This window comes from Taudactylus pleione, unplaced genomic scaffold (assembly GCF_031769625.1).
Source record: "Taudactylus pleione unplaced genomic scaffold, aTauple2 ptg000766l, whole genome shotgun sequence".
In the NCBI taxonomy this organism is placed as follows: Eukaryota; Metazoa; Chordata; class Amphibia; order Anura; family Myobatrachidae; genus Taudactylus; species Taudactylus pleione.
This window is the reverse complement of record NW_028285168.1, coordinates 162,352-179,914: the sequence shown is the minus strand read 5'-3', so window position 1 is coordinate 179,914 and position 17,563 is coordinate 162,352. Positions and strand designations below refer to the sequence as shown.

At 44.8% G+C, this 17,563-nt stretch overlaps 1 protein-coding gene across 4 annotated transcripts in view; it reads left to right on the top strand.

Annotated features, from left to right (window-relative positions):
- LOXL3 (lysyl oxidase like 3) overlaps positions 1–17,563 on the top strand; it is a 302,460-nt gene that overhangs the window by 208,052 nt on the left and 76,845 nt on the right. The window contains exon 6 of one of the 4 annotated variants that reach the window (XM_088457545.1): positions 14,270–14,329. The exons of the other annotated variants lie outside the window; for them this stretch is intronic. Within the exon in view, the coding sequence (XP_088313671.1) occupies positions 14,270–14,329 (60 nt within the window). The remainder of the gene's footprint in view (positions 1–14,269; positions 14,330–17,563) is intronic. 4 annotated transcript variants of the gene reach the window in all.

The following is a 17,563-nucleotide window of genomic DNA, read 5'->3' as shown; positions in this document are numbered from 1 at the left end:
CAATACAACCCACGTTCAATCCCCAATTGTGTCCGGAGCTGGTTTCATATTTATACTAATTTATATCTTTATATTAATTATTTCCTCTTATTAATCCCTTTTATTCTCATAAATAATTCAATGTTGTTACTGATTATTTAAACAAATTTAATTAAAATGGGATAGATGGAGCACAAATATTTTGTATTATATGAACTTTGCTACTAAAAAAAGTCTCTTTTTTTAACAAATATTTCGTTAAGCATTAACAAGTAAAGATACACTGCGTATATTCCTTGTCACTGTTCTCATTCTGTTTAAATGACTGGAATTTAACATTATGTACAGTGTATTTATTGTTCTTAATAAATGATATAGTTATAAAGCTTATATAGATTCTCAATCTTATATAATGAGCAGAAGAAAACACATAATACAGCATACATCAACCTTGTTTATTCACATATTACGTCAAATCAAATATCTCTATATTATCTCTATAATATTATTCAGTTCTACATTTTCATTCAAACCCCCTGGTACTAAGGTGCCAAGCGCAAAGATTCAGCTGGGCCATCCGTCTGCCCAGGGGGTATAACCTGTCTCCCCCTCTGCGGTGGGTATGGGGGATCTCTGCAATCCCTGTACAGATAACACTGTCACGTCACCTTTGTGGCCTTGTATTACGTCTTTCTAATAACATTCCTGTGTTCTTCTTATGGTACGGCCAATATACTGTAATACAACATACACTGTTTCCCAATGACTGAATTTATATATATCAGATCTGTTACCCGGAGTTGTTGAGGTGAAGTTGGTGCCTCTATACGATGAAGTGACATGTAATACAAGACTGGGTGTCTGTCTGTTACCCGGAGTTGTTGAGGTGAAGTTGGTGCCTCTATACGATGAAGTGACATGTAATACTGGGTGTCTGTCTGTTACTCGGAGTTGTTGAGGTGAAGTTGGTGCCTCTATACGATGAAGTGACATGTAATACAAGACTGGGTGTCTGTCTGTTACTCGGAGTTGTTGAGGTGAAGTTGGTGCCTCTATACGATGAAGTGACATGTAATACAAGACTGGGTGTCTGTCTGTTACCCGGAGTTGTTGAGGTGAAGTTGGTGCCTCTATACGATGAAGTGACATGTAATACAAGACTGGGTGTCTGTCTGTTACCCGGAGTTGTTGAGGTGAAGTTGGTGCCTCTATACGATGAAGTGACATGTAATACAAGACTGGGTGTCTGTCTGTTACCCGGAGTTGTTGAGGTGAAGTTGGTGCCTCTATACGATGAAGTGACATGTAATACAAGACTGGGTGTCTGTCTGTTACCCGGAGTTGTTGAGGTGAAGTTGGTGCCTCTATACGATGAAGTGACATGTAATACTGGGTGTCTGTCTGTTACTCGGAGTTGTTGAGGTGAAGTTGGTGCCTCTATACGATGAAGTGACATGTAATACAAGACTGGGTGTCTGTCTGTTACCCGGAGTTGTTGAGGTGAAGTTGGTGCCTCTATACGATGAAGTGACATGTAATACAAGACTGGGTGTCTGTCTGTTACCCGGAGTTGTTGAGGTGAAGTTGGTGCCTCTATACGATGAAGTGACATGTAATACAAGACTGGGTGTCTGTCTGTTACCCGGAGTTGTTGAGGTGAAGTTGGTGCCTCTATACGATGAAGTGACATGTAATACTGGGTGTCTGTCTGTTACTCGGAGTTGTTGAGGTGAAGTTGGTGCCTCTATACGATGAAGTGACATGTAATACAAGACTGGGTGTCTGTCTGTTACTCGGAGTTGTTGAGGTGAAGTTGGTGCCTCTATACGATGAAGTGACATGTAATACAAGACTGGGTGTCTGTCTGTTACCCGGAGTTGTTGAGGTGAAGTTGGTGCCTCTATACGATGAAGTGACATGTAATACAAGACTGGGTGTCTGTCTGTTACCCGGAGTTGTTGAGGTGAAGTTGGTGCCTCTATACGATGAAGTGACATGTAATACAAGACTGGGTGTCTGTCTGTTACCCGGAGTTGTTGAGGTGAAGTTGGTGCCTCTATACGATGAAGTGACATGTAATACAAGACTGGGTGTCTGTCTGTTACCCGGAGTTGTTGAGGTGAAGTTGGTGCCTCTATACGATGAAGTGACATGTAATACAAGACTGGGTGTCTGTCTGTTACCCGGAGTTGTTGAGGTGAAGTTGGTGCCTCTATACGATGAAGTGACATGTAATACAAGACTGGGTGTCTGTCTGTTACCCGGAGTTGTTGAGGTGAAGTTGGTGCCTCTATACGATGAAGTGACATGTAATACAAGACTGGGTGTCTCTGTTGTCTCCTGTTTCCGAATCTTTCACAAAAAAACTAGGGGAGAGAAAGTTCTTATAATTTTTTGCTTTCTGAGAAGTGATGATATATTGATCCCCCGCATGAGGGGCCAAAACTCTCTCCATATTACCTAGATGAAAATCCATAATTCGCTACATTTGATGTGAGCAACCAATGACCTTAGAGAGAAGATTAAACAACAACATTTATTGTCATTTCTCTCTATCTCTCACAATTAGAAGGGAAGTTATATCATAGATTTCAACCTCTCTGAGTTCTCCTTGTAATACTCCGATCGGATAGCCAAAAACGCTGAGGTTAATTCTTCTGCTTGCCCTTTAAACGTATCATAGGTCACCTCCTTACCTATTATAATATACCTGGATTAAATGTTGGAGGTGTTGAATATACCTATACATCAGGTCTGGGGACTATGAACCTTTCATTGTTGCAATTATTCTAAAAGAATTATATTAGAGCAATCAGTCTGTACTGTTTTCATATATTGTTATTATTTAATGAGGAGTTTTTTCTGTCTCATTGGTTACTTAAAGTTTTTATTGTTTTGAAATCGTACACCTGTGTAATATATTAATTTCAATACGCACACCCATTTGGTAGGTTTACCTATGTGTTTAGTTCACGCGCGCACCCCTGCCTGCCGTGTCTCGCGCGCACCCCCTGCCTGCCGCATCTCGCGCGCACCCCTGCCTGCCGCGTCTCGCGCGCACCCCCCTGCCGCGTCTCGCGCGCACCCCCCTGCCTGCCGCATCTCACGCGCACCCCCTGCCTGCCGCGTCTCGCGCGCACCCCTGCCTGCCGTGTCTCGCGCGCACCCCTGCCTGGCGCGTCTCGCGCGCACCCCTGCCTGCCGTGTCTCGCGCGCACCCCTGCCTGCCGTGTCTCGCGCGCACCCCTGCCTGCCTTTGTTATGTCATAGACTAAAGCAAAGAAACGGCGAAAAGAGAAATGATTGCTAATTCTCCAAAAGATATTCTAAAATGGGCTGTACAGAATTGTTGGTACCCTTAGAGAATACAATAGCGATATTACACACTGCTTTCCTGAATTAGTAACACAGATGTCTTCAATCTTCTTATTAATCCTTCAGCCTAATAGAGAGCTGCGCAGTCCGCCATGTTTTGGTAAAACCACCATTAAATGTTTAGGTTTTGGATTTCTTTAAAAATCAGTTCCTATAGCATTATATATTATTACCACTAATAACCTTCATGGCCAGTCAGCGCTGACCACATTACAGCTCCTGAGATCACTAGGGAGGGACTTACTGCAATCTGTGAGAAGGCCAGAGATGGGACTCCGGGCCTGATCCAGCAAGCAACGCAAGTGAGAGAACGCACGGTGCAAACCGATGATTGTGATCTGCGTATATATTGCATTGCGCGTGGTGAACAGGTTGCTGAGTACGTAGGGAGCCCGCAGAGACATTCCATGTTAATTGACAGGAAGTGCTACTTGTGGGTGGTGACCGGGGGGTGGGCGGGGGGGGGGGTCGGCCGAACTGTGCCGTTACAGGGGTGTGCATAAATTAATCTCAGTGACGCTGCACGCAGCCCGGCGTCTCTCTCTGCGTGCAGGAATCTCAAGTCCTGCGGCAGGATCAGGTCTACCCTTAGATTACACGCAGCTTCTATGGCACTCCATGTTCTCGATGTTTACGCTGTCAATCTCGGCATAGGTGGGCGGCTTTCTTTTGCTGGGTGTCTGCTTCTTGTGATACTGTCTCCGTGCGTATGCATTGATTAGCAAATTCTCGCAGCGGCTGGGTGCGTGCGTCTGCTAGCATGCGTTCCTTGCTGAATCAGGCTTACTATTCTAATCGTAACATCATAGTTATCTGAGCCGGGACTCTATTCTAATCGTAACATCATAGTTATCTGAGCCGGGACTCTATTCTAATCGTAACATCATAGTTATCTGAGCCGGGACTCATTCAAAGTCGGTCGTTGTGGCCGCACGGTCGTACACAGCCAATGTTCACTAAACTGCACATGCGTAAAATTCGCAATGCGCGTGTGCAAACTAGCTGCTACGATCAAAAATTTCTCTCTCCTTGAACACAGCCAGGTCGTTAGTTTGACTGACAGATTGAACCGTTTGTGGGTGGTAACAGGGGAAGGTGCTTGTGAACGGGGGAGTGGAGATCCGAACGCCGGCGTGCATAATTATGCGAACGGCGTTTTATGGGAGTGCATAATTAACTAAGTAGTGTCATGGCACATGTGACATGATCGTAGTGCTTAAGAGAGGGTATGGTCAACCGTAAGCTCTACGACCAGCTCCGATGGTCGCGATTAATCCTTATATCCCAGGAGATGACGTGTCTGGTGATTGAGAAGGGGGCGTGAATTAATCTTACGACCGCTTCTTACCCTCGGTCGTTCAGCTAACGATCTCATCTTAGGACCGCAACTTGTGATCGCTTCATTTGCATATCCGGCCCCTTTCCCCTACGACCGTGCGGCCGCAACGACCGACTCTGAATGAGGTCCTCTATTCTAATCGGAAACCCCAAATTTCGAGTGTGTTTGATTATCAACCGAATTGCTCCACTCTGATTTGTATGGACAAGTAGTCCCTGTGGTGTTTGGTATCATTGTGTGCACCACATTAAACACAGGGACTAATTCACAGATGTACATGCATTTAATATTTACAGACCTCCGATGTTTGTTTGCTGATCTGCGCAGGAGCCGCTTTGCCCGCGTTCCGATCCGTATGTGCGATTTGCTCGCAGTGCCCCAAAATCCACCGTATGATTCACCTGCTGCTGGCATTTAGATGTGGGGGCATGTCTGTCCCATTTTCGAGGCGTGCTGTAGCCAGTGACTGTAGACCTGGACGCAGCGCCACATGCCCCAGCAGCAGGATTGGGCATCCTGAGTAATTTGAGGCTTGCTCAGATGTCCGATGTTCATGCAGATGATCCATTGCTGTGTCTTTGGATGCAGCATTGGATCACAGAAGCCGGCACTCTGGGTATTTGGATGCAGCCATCGGATCACAGAAGCCGGCACTCGGGGTCTTTGGATGCAGCATCGGATCACAGAAGCCAGCACTCTGGGACTTTGGATGCAGCCATCGGATCACAGAAGCCGGCACTCGGGGTCTTTGGATGCAGCATCGGATCACAGAAGCCAGCACTCTAGGTCTTTGGATGCAGCTTCAGATCACAGAAGCCGGCACTCGGGGTCTTTGGATGCAGCCATCGGATCACAGAAGCCGGCACTCGGGGTCTTTGGATGCAGCCATCGGATCACAGAAGCCGGCACTCGGGGTCTTTGGATGCAGCCATCGGATCACAGAAGCCGGCACTCGGGGTCTTTGGATGCAGCCATCGGATCACAGAAGCCGGCACTCATGGTCTTTGGAAGTGGGAACATGTAGAATGAAGGAGAAAGATCTGTCCATGACTATTACCTGGTATCTGGTTAATAATGATATGTTTTAGCACAGCAAGACTATGATTGGCTTCAAAGAAATATCTGGCAACCCGATCTGCCTCTACTCCCCAGGGTTCAGCACCTGTGCACAGCACGGGGCAGAAGAGAACATATGAGGAGGAGCCAGGGCCGCCATGGGCAGGAGAAGGGAGATGCCCAAGGAGGACCTAGGGGGTCTATTTAGAGAAGAATAAAAATCTTAAGCTAATTATTTACATTTTTCATCACCTTTTGCATCTTAGGTCCCATGTGTCTATAAATATCCATGCTGGGACAGACCCCATGATAAAGGCCTGTCCCAGCGAAGAACACAAATATATGCGATGTCAGACAGTGTGGCAGTGCGTCTGCGCTATGCCACAGCCAATCTAGCAGGAGTCTGCAGCAGAACCAAGAGTTTGCTTATGAGGAGCATACACAGAAGATCATGTCGGGGAGCTGGGGGTCGTTTAGGGCAGAAGGTTGTGCAGATGCTGGATGCCATAGAGTATACTGTAGATCAAATGTCTCTCCCCATGCACAAAGGCCCGGGATGGGTGTGTGGACAGTTCCAGACAGTATTGCTCATCCCTGCTCTGTAGCTTCCTCCCTTCTGTCCTCACTGTTCTCACCTTTGTAAGTACAGTAACTTCCAAGCCCTTATTTCTCCACCTTTTTATTAGTCCTGTGAGATTCCTGCGTCCTCGATTGGTTCGTTGGTTGGTTTGTTTGTTAGTTATACATTCGGACACCCCTGCACCGCTTGGGTTGAAACCAAGGCGATGTGGTCCAGTTGGATCCTGGCCAGGTTTTAGGGGAGGTTAGGGTCCTGGTCGGACCTCCTGTTGGTGTACGCTGGGCAGAACTTTGACACAGGGAGCTTGTTCTCGGGCCTTCTACTGGATGGATTTGAATTAAAACTTTACAGAGGGGTGGCAATTGGTCTGGGATGCTTAATGGAGTGGTTGGAGTCCCGGTCGGACCTCACGGCGTAATGCGCTGGACAGAACTTTGACCCAGGGAGCCTGTTCTGAGCCTTCTACAGGATGGATTTGGACGACATCACATAATAAAAAATAATAACTTTGAAGATTTAAACTCTGGTAACCCTGGGTACTTCAGCTAGTTGCTAAATATAGAGAAGCAAAATATAGTATATTGGTCTCTCCAGCTAAAATGCAGTTTACTGCTAAATAGACCTCCTGGTCTTCAACCTCTCTGACAGGTCCCTAACAGAAGAAACATTGTCGGCACTACACAACGGACTATTGTTGTTCCTATGAACCAATTCAGAGAAATGGATTGGAAAAATGAGCATAGCCGTTTCTATCAACATTTGAAGTTGAGAAGCTATTTTGACTCAAGACCATACACCTAGGCCTAAGGATATTGATCCTCCAAATTCTGACTCCAATCTCTGCTTGATCCTCCATCCCCCAATTCTGCCATCATGGTTTTCATGGAAGCGTTGGATAACCAAGTGCAGGGTAGAAGCGAGGCTTATGTATTCGTTCTAACCTCTCCAGAGATGAATGGAGCCTTGATGCAGTCCAACTCCTAAAAACTCACAGGGCTCTATTTATTAACATTATTTTTAATAAAAGAAAGTGAAAATGGGGCTTTTGTGTTCTCACACTCTTTTCATATTATTTTACTTTCACATAAATTTACTAAAGGGCAATTGGAGTAGAATTCATAAAATGCTACTCCAACCCCTAATTATCACTTATTTTTAGTAATCAGATCACATTTCCCATAATTGTAATGGGGAATGTGATCTGCCCAGATTTACTAAAAATGAAATCTAAAAATATACCTGTGGAAGCCCTGTGATAATAATTCCAAAATATGCCTGTGGAAGCCCTGTGATAAAATCCATGGCATTTTCCCCAAATCCTGGGGGAAACCACAAGCTGGTCACTGCAAAACAAATAAAAAAACCCCATCAAAACACTTACCTAAAGCCAGGGACCGGTGAGCGGTGCTTCGGTGATGTCCTCTGGGGCACTGGTCAGCTGATCTCCTGGCTCCTGCACTGTGGCCCTGGTCAGCTGCTGCATAGAAAAACTGACCGGGTCACAGTGCAGGAGCCAGGAGACCAACTGACCCAGACCCCCAGAGAACATCACCGGAGCACCGATCAGTGGAGGTAAGTGAAAGTGAGGGGGTAGGGATCGAGCGGGGGGGATCGTGTTCGAGGGGGGTGAGCCAGTGGACACGTGCGGGTATTGTTTCATTGTATTTTTTTCAAAAAGATACAGTGAGAACACTGTGAAGGGGATCTGCAGGGACACAGCTTTATCACACGCTCTGTCCCTGCAAGGGATTTTTGATAAATCTCTGATATTTCCTTAATTCGCAATGCAAATTTAGTAGCAAATATCACTACAACCGCATTTTAAATGTGATTTGTAGTAAGTAGAGCCCATAATAATTTGCCCTGCTGACAAGGGTGGGGCGTTGAGATCCAGAATGTGGATGATTGGTGCACTCTCAGCTATCTGACACTTGGATGTGGTGGCTCATGATATCATTATTTCCATTGAGGTGACACTGTGGGGCCTATTCATCATCGGAGGTCGTATGGCCCCCGATGATTAAGTAATGCTCTCGCTGCGAGGTATACTTAAGTATCCATCTCGCAGCGGGGAAATTTGAAACCGGAGCAATTCATCATAGCTCAAGGTCACGCATGCACAAAGTCGCTGGGGAGGTAATGAGGGGGCGCTGGAGAAATTCGCTCGGATCCCTCTTCACATCCCTGGAACGTCTTCCCATAGGAAGGAGCAGGGCTACGAGAGCAAACGCCGTCTGAAGATGACGCTTGTTCTCGGAAGCAAACTCTGTTTTCGGAGATTGCTGAATATCAGGGTGTCCTACCAAACCCCTGATGATGAATGGCCCGGTAACCTAAATACTGTATGCGGAAACCGTATGGTTACCGGGCCATTTATGGTATGATGAATAGGCCCCTGTATCTGAGTTTCCTAAGGTTCCTATCTAGCACTGTCTACCAAAGATTCATAAATGACTGGAGAACTTACCTGGTGGAGCCATAATATCGGCACAATACTATTTATACAGTCACATATCCCAATAGCCGGACCCCTTCTCCAACCAGGTGTACAGGCCGAAGCAGTGTACTTAGAATAATACCTGGCTGCAGGGCTGCCATCAGTACTTGTGGGACCCAGGACTGATAAAATAGGCAGCCCCCCCCCATCCTTTCCTTCCCCTGCTATCTTAGTTGTACACAAAAAAAATAAAAATGACAAATATTTTGTCCAGAAATTATTAAACCAGAACAGTGCTCAGTCTGCACTCCCCAGCTTTTCCCCAATCCCTGTCCCCTGGTTTTACATATGACTGTACCAGACCAGTGCCCTCCCCAGCTTTTTCCAAATTCTCTCCCCCCTGAATAAATACGACTGGACCAGACCAGACCAGACCGCCCTTCCCAGCTTTTTCCCACTTATTGTACTTACCTTATTTCCTTACAGGTTCCGAGTCCCTTCTTCTCCTCTTCTCCCCCGGCAGACCTGTTCCTCACTCGTTAGTATCGTGGCTCCTCCGACCTTTACCTCCAGCAGCGCGACGTGACGTCATGCGTGTCCAAAGCAAAGCGTGTCCTGTAGATGGAGGCTGGTGGAGCAGCCCAGCCTCCAATTACTTAGTGGGAACTGGGCTGGCGGCGAAGGGCGGTCTTTTGTTAAAGGAGTAGTGTGGCTTTGCAGCTTGTGGTAGGAGCGGGCGGGCCCCCCCCATTCCTCCAAGGTCCGGGCCCCCCCCCCCCCCAGTTCCTCCAGGGTCCGGGCCTGGGACTCCAGTCCCGGCAGTCCCCCCCTGATGGCAGCCCTGCCTGGCTGTATTCTCTACACCTAACCAGCCTATATACAAATATCCCACATGTTGTTATCTCAGATGTCTGCTGCAGTCTCCCTTACATACATTTTGGGGGATAATTGGTAATCTGGCCCCTTAGATCCATGGTGATTTGTCGTCTTCACAAGTAAGAATCCAGAGACAATAATAAACCCTATGGGACGATGCTTTTACCTCCCCCCAGGTCACTTGCGGCCTCTGAATGAATAGAAGTGCTCTGATTGTTCTAGATGCCACACTCACAGCCAACCAGAGCGCTCCCATTCATTCCTATGGAAGCTGTTGGTTTACAGAAGATGCCCACTCTCCATGGAGTGTGTACTAGGAAAGGGTGCTTAGCACAGGTGGGAACCGGGTAAGGCGTCAGTGTAGGAAGCTACTTCCAAAATAATAAAAAAAACTGGGGGTGGTAAAAATGAACGATACGTTCTATGAGGAAGAACTTTGTTGCCAATTAGAACAAAGTACAGAAACTTCTGTTACTGTGGATTCAAGTGGGGATAAGCTAAACTATTAACGACAGTGCTAAGGGCGATAATAACGATGATAATGTCATCTTCCATCTTTGATAATTAACAACACCGTTAGCTGCCTTAGGCCCATTAGTAGCTTAAATTCCATAGACCAGATAAAACCGGCAATATTATAACCAGTTAAGCATAAACTACAAGCAGTAAAATATATACCAAATGAAAATAATAACATTAATCAGACTTGGATAACATAAAACACTTGATGCACATAATAAAAGCTCATCTATATTATCCGTAAATGTTACATTTATCAAAAGACTCAGCAGCTTCTGTGTTTGTGGATACAGATGTAGCAATTAAGTACGTCTAATCCACATTGATGAACAATTCTTCTCTTCCACTGTCTAAATAAAATCCGAGCAGTATGCGGTTATTCGCCATCAGAAATGTTCATATAAATCCTTGTGTAGCAACAGATTCAGAATTTATCTATAGCAGTATATTTATTTATTAAGCAATACTTATCTTTCCTGCTCACATAGGCACAGCATGTATATATTGAAGCAATTCACAGTCTCCTTTATCAACCTTGGACTCCAATTTAAATAGAGCATATACTTTTAATTAATATTTACCATGGCCATGTATTTAGTAATAAAACATAAAAAATTATTATTAGAAATCCAAGAAACAATGTCAAAATTCCTTTTACCGGTATATTCATCCTGCAGTCTCTAAGGGTCTCTCAAACAGATATACCTGCTGTGGCCACTCCATTATTAATACACTTAGTATACCTGTATAGCAGCAAGGAGTTTAGTCCACAGTAAGTAGGGATCCTCCGGGCACTGAGCCTTCTGCAGCCACCACCAATGTATATTGCTCATCTCCAAGGGCACCCGTCAAGCTGCAATTTAGCCAATGTAGAGTATTTTCACCCGGCTTCTCTGGGTATCAAAAAATGTGTTTCTCCACCTAACTATTCAGCGGCTTCCTCAGTCAGTATACTGAATATTTATTATTAAATTCATATTAAAATGTATTAGCTGTTTCAGCGCTCTCTTCTATATATATATATATTTAGGAAAATAGTGAAGGAACGGCGCCTTCAGTGTATTCTTTTTAGATATTTAGCAACAACACTGTTCATATAGAGTCCATATAATCTTTATCCTGACGGGATCTCTGTGTATAATGTCCCAGGTGTATATCTCAAAAAAAGAAGAGAATAAAAACCAACATCGTGTAACCTGATATAAAGTCTTAATATAAGATATGAGACTGTGCTGATTGCACAGACTAGAAATGGTGTCGGAGAAAATGAAAACCAGCAATCACCAGCACCCAAATAAATGCAAGCCTCGTATCGGATAACACTTTTTCATACAGCTATGTAATTAGGGTCTCTTCTCCTTAAGCACCAATCCGCTCCAAGGTAGATATGTAAATATAAAAGAGAGAGCCTCCAGATCGTGTGATACGTTTTTTTACATACACAATATTTAATTAGAAATACAAAAAAGACTCGTACAATATAGATATTAAAAGTAAGCTTATCTGTCCAAAGTGTTGTGGAGGTAATTTACAGGTGGTCCAATCTCCCACTCACCATGTTTCGTCCCGCTTGTAGTCTCTGGGGACTTCTTCAGGAGTAGCTTTCTTCTATGTGTCAGATTAGGAGATTGTGAGTAGATCTCCCTCATAGAGAGCTACAGTTTCAGCATAATTGTCTAATTAAGGAGATCAGCGCCAGGTGCATTTTTCTTTTATTTGCTTTTCCATTAGTAGCTTGTTTTGTGGAGGCCCAAATGAACCAAGCACTTCAGTCACAATAAATTGGCAGTCCCTGTCACTGAAGTGCTCGGTTTGTTAATCTTTGCATGTCCTTTTTACCATACAATATAAGGGCGGGAGGGAGGGCCCAAGGACAATTCCATCGTTCAACATTTTTTATTATGGGCTTTGCCAAGATTGTGTATGGAGCACAGGCAGTGTATATTACTGTACTTTATTGGGGTGTTCGTGTTCTTTGTATCTTGCCAGGTCATCCAGATGTATAGGCCCCATTTCCTGCAGCTTCTCCACAGATACAGAGTAGTATCATCAAATCTTATAACTAATAATTATTGACTTGCCTGTTACTCTGCCTTGAATCTCCTATATTGTCCTGAGGCCTGTGATTTCCTGTTTGGATTCAGTTTCCACTTAAAAAAACAAGCTTCCAAAATACAAAATTTAATTTTTTAATAGCTTTTTCCATGTCTCCATTTTGTTTTTATAGTTTATTAGTACTGTTGGCAATCAATCAATCACTGCATTACCTGGCTTAAATGACATATTCCACCTCCATTTACCTGTTCTGGCCTCAGGCTTCTGATCTAGTTCTTGATTAATGAAAACATTTGAAAGGTTCATATAGTTTATTAAACTGTAATTCTGCCGCTGCAGTGTCAACAATATTGTGAGAAGTTAGGTGGTCAACATTCAGTGGGAATTAATGTTATTAATAAAAACAGGTCCAATTACACGATTTTTGCTGTTTTTATAAATCTTGAAAGGAATGAAAACCCAAAACATTTGAGGATGGTTATGCCAAAACCAAAAAACAAAACTTTAGATCCAAAGCTAAAACAAAAACATGGGGGTCCACACATATCTCTTCTAAAAAAAAAAATGGAGGACCTTTGCGATCATCTACCCAGGGTGCATTGGGAAGCTTTGGTGGAAGCCTTTTGAGGTTTGGTGGAGCTTACACAGAATAAGTGCATACAACAAACAACATGTTTCTGAAGGCATGACCGGTTCAGCTGTAGCCATGCTGATGGCCTTGAACCTGCTTCCTGGGAACTGGAGTTCCCATCTTTATTTCTTAACCGGTATTAAGTGACCTATTTATTAAGCAATAACTCAAATGTTTGCTACAGTGCTGGCTGGTAATGGTGAAAATGAAATAATAACACTCAAAGGGGCATATCCAATTAGGCAGGGTTTACCCTGCGGCTAATTGTCGCGCCGGACGGGATTCAATTAGCGGAGATTTCACGTTGGGGTGTCCCTGAGACCCCTTGCGCGAGTCCCCGCTGTTTGACTTTACCTCGCACCTCATGCAGGTGCGAGGTAAAATCAGTGTGAGGCCGCCCTATTCGGCCTCGCGCGAGAGGGTATTACACACTGATCCCGCAGTTCTAGCGGAATCAGTGTGTTCTCGTGTGGGGGTCCCGGTCTAATGACGCAGGGAAAAAGCTATTTTATTGAATAGCTAAACCCCGCGTCGCGGGACTTTTGCCTGTCAATTAGCCGCGGGATATGCCCCAAAGTATTAAGTTATTAAGCCTAAAAATGCCTTTAAGCCTCCGGCAACGTTTGTTTTTGTACACTGGCTGCATTTATTTTAGCAGAGTGCTATTTAGCAAGGTGGTATCGCACCATATATTGGAGATATTAGTCCCCCACTTTACACTGACCAGAGAAGATGCCTCATTCACCAAGCTGCATAGAGCTAAGCACCAGTAGCTACCACCATCTTCTGGTGATACCAGCACACTGTAGCCTATCCCACTCTGGTAAATACATGCACAGCCAGATGGCCTTCGCCGGCACAGGCTCGTGTTAGAACCGTTGTACTGACCTCTGACCCGTGTCCTGACCGCTGACCAATAGTAATGTCCCAGAGGAAGCATTCCAAATTACACACATATCTTTCACAGAATAATTAATTTATATGACCCTGGGCGTCAATATTGATTACATTTACATAAGCTGTTTATTTCCATGATATCATTATTAGAGTTTCTCTAACTTTATCCACATCCTACAGTAACGGTGCTGAATAATATCTTATGTGATATGTCTGAAATAACGAGCACATGATATGCTACAAAATAAGATCATGATCAATACATTGAGTTCTGCCGGCTATTCAGCTTCATAGACAGGATGTGGGGTGGGATGCTTCCTGCCACTCGTTGCCTGCATGCTGGTGTTCATTACGGTGGTGGTACCTGTAGGTCAGTGACCTGTTTGTAGGTCTCTCACATATCATTACACAGATCATTACCATTGGAGCTGTGCTCATCTCCCTACACTGAAACCTAAAGCAATGATATAATAATATTAGCCTGTGCCCTTGTATACTGCTAATCTGGGTGTTATTCTCCTACAGACGTGTGAAGAAACAAATGGCCTCTAAACGGGTCCCCAAAGTTGTGGCTTCAAGCCCCAGGTATCCAGGAGAGTTTATTCTTAGCGATTCCTTCCCTGGAAAGGAACCAGGAATAAACTTCTAAAGCCTCTACTAATATTGTAACAAAGACTAAATTACAGTAGGATTAATACTATCTTTCCTCCTTCTATTCCTTCTGTGTGTCCTTTTAGCAATCATACACCTATCACTTCTGCTATTCCTCTGCATGTGTGTCCCACACTCTGCTACCCGGTACCCCCATCTCTCCTGTTTCTCCTTCAGTGTCCCCCACACTCTGCTACAGGGTACTCCCATCTCTCCTGTTCCATCTCGTTGTGTCCTGCTATCTCACCCAATGTTCACTACACCCCCCATGGTTTCCTTAATCCTGGGGCAGCCATGGCTTGTTGTACACAAGACCACCGTTGACTGGAGATCAGGAAAAATCAATGTTGGGGTAATAATTGCATCGTAACTTGTCTATGTCTTCTACTAAAGGATCTTCAGCACATTCCCAAGGGTCTTCCATACCCCTATGGTGATTTCTTGGACGTCGTCTTTAAAAGTAAAACAGACTCCTTGCCACCACAACGAGAATATGATTGCACCATTAACCTTGTTCCAGGAGCCAGATTGCCCAAAGGGAAGACTTTATGCCTTGTCAGTTCCCTAAACCAAGGATATGGATGAATACATTAAAGAGAACCTCAGCAAAGGGTTCATCGGGTCTTTTTTGTTTGCAAGAAGAATGTTAGTCTGCAACCATGCATTGACTACAGGGGATTCAACAAAATCACTATCAAGAACACCTACCCCCTGCCTATGATTTCAGCCCTGTTTGACCAACTTCGGAATGCCACTATTTTTTCCAAAATCAATCTCCAAGGAGTTTACAATCCTGCATCAGGGAGGAGGATGAGTGGAAGATGGCCTTTAACACTCTTTTTTGGGTCACTGTGAATTCTAGTCATGCCTTTTGGCCTTTGCAACGCACCTCCCATCTTCCAAAATGTGATGAATGACGTCCTTCTGGATTTTCTAGGAAAATCTGTCGTGGTCTATCTAGATGATATGCTGATCTACCCTATCACTCCATCATAGTCATTGCAGACAAGTTACATCATCCTTTTGCCAAGGTGGAAATGTGTAATGCCGGGTACACACCAGACGATATGCGTGCTCCCGCGTGTCATCAGCAACCGTCGGACCTGCATACAGGTCAGATGGGTGACATCGTTAGCAAGGGCCATCCTGCCGAATGCTGTCGTTCCATCGCTGCCAGCATTGGCAAATGTGAATGCACTTGCCGATGCTGGCACCCTTCCGGGTCCCGTTGCTACTGGGGTCGGTACACACTAAACATTGTCTAGTGTGTACCGGCCTTAAGTTTGAAGTTCGGCGAGTAGACTTTCTGGGATACATCATCACTCCCAAAGGTTTTGCCATGGATCCACGCAAACTCCAAGTCATCCAAGATTGGATGTTACCTACTAATTTGAAAGCACTGCAGATATTTTGGGGGTTCACAAATTATTACAGACATTTCATTTGCTCATTCTCTCTTCTGGTGGCTCATACTGCTTTGACTAAGAAGGGAGTAGATCCTGCCTAATGGTCTCTTCAAGCTTTGGAGTTGTTTAAAGCCTTGAAACAAGAATGTACTTCATCACCTGAATCTGGAATTGCCCTTTACTGTGAAGGTGGAAGCTTCGGACTTGGGGATGGGAGCCATACTATCTCAAACAGATCCCTGAGATGATAAATTACATCCTTGTGTTTTAATCGCCCGTAAATTTTCTGCTGCTGATGTTGGAAATCGGGACCTTCTTGCCTTTTAAGTGGGCTCTCGAAGATTGGAGGCACTGGCTGGAGGGAGCTTTACATTCAACTGCAGTCATCACCGCTCATAAGAATTTATTATACGTTGAATCAGCCAAAAGACTTAATTCCAGACAGGTACATTGGGAACTATTACTACTATACCCGATTTACCTTAATAATCACCTATAGACCTTGTTCCAAGAACCTCAAGGCTGCCACAGAGGCCTATTCATATATGCCCTCCGATGATTGATTAAGTATTCAACTTGCTGCGAGGGAAACGTGATACCAGAGCAATTCATCATTGCTCCGGTGCGGGGACAGCTGCTCCCCTCGGTTAGTATCGCAGCTACAGATGTAGCTGTGTTACTTACCTCCTCCCCGTCGGCACGGCTACGAATGCATGATCCCGGTGGGATCCGCTTGGATCCCTCTTCCTATCCCCTGGACTCCTTCCCATAAGAAGGAGCGGGGCTATGAGAGCAGGCGCCGTCTGAAGATGGCGCTTGTTCTCCTGAGCAAACTCATTTGCTGAATATCGTTCCTATTGGACCCCTCATGATGAATCGCCCGGTAACTAAAATATGTGGAAACGAGTGTTTCTGCATGGTTACCTGGCCATTTATTGTTTGATGAATAGGCCTCATAATCTTAGGGGGGTCTTGTGGTTATCTAGCTGTGCTCTAATAGTCACCCACACTTTGTTATGATGTACCCCCATCTCTCCTGTTCCTTCTACTCGTGTTCTCCTCTCTTCCCCACACTCTGTGATGGTGTACCCCCCTCTCTCCTGTTCATTCTCCTTATGTGTCCTGCTATCTCACCCAGTTTCCCCCACACTCTGCTACAGTGTACCCCCATCTATCTTGTTCCATTTCCTCTTGTCATGCTATCTCTGTGTCTCCCACACTCTACTATGTTGTACCACATCTGTCCTGTTCCTTCTCCTCATGTGTCCTCCTATCTCACCATCTGTACTCCTCACTGTGTTGGTGTACCCCCATCTCTTCTGTTCCTTCTCTTCTCTCACCATGTGTCCCCCACACTCTGTTACATTGTACCCCCATCTCTGCTGTTCCCTCTCATGTGTACTCCTAACTCATCCAGTGTCCCTGCTACTCTCTGTCATGGTGTTCCCACATCTCTACTGATCCTCCTATTTCATGCAGTACAGCCTGCATGATTTAACCATGGTCACACATCTCTCTTGCTCTTTTTCTCATGTGTCCTCCTGTCCAAACAAGTTTAGTCAGGACTTAGTTCTTGTATATACCCATCTCTCCTGCTGTCATTTACTCTTCTGACTCTATTATAGTTCCCTAAATAAAGATTTATTAGTCCCCATCAATGCTCTATGACTCCCACAATAAACGTTGTAGTAGTCTCATTATGGGGCCATATCTCTACTGACTCCATTGCAATCTATGATGTGTCTACTAGTCCCCATCATGC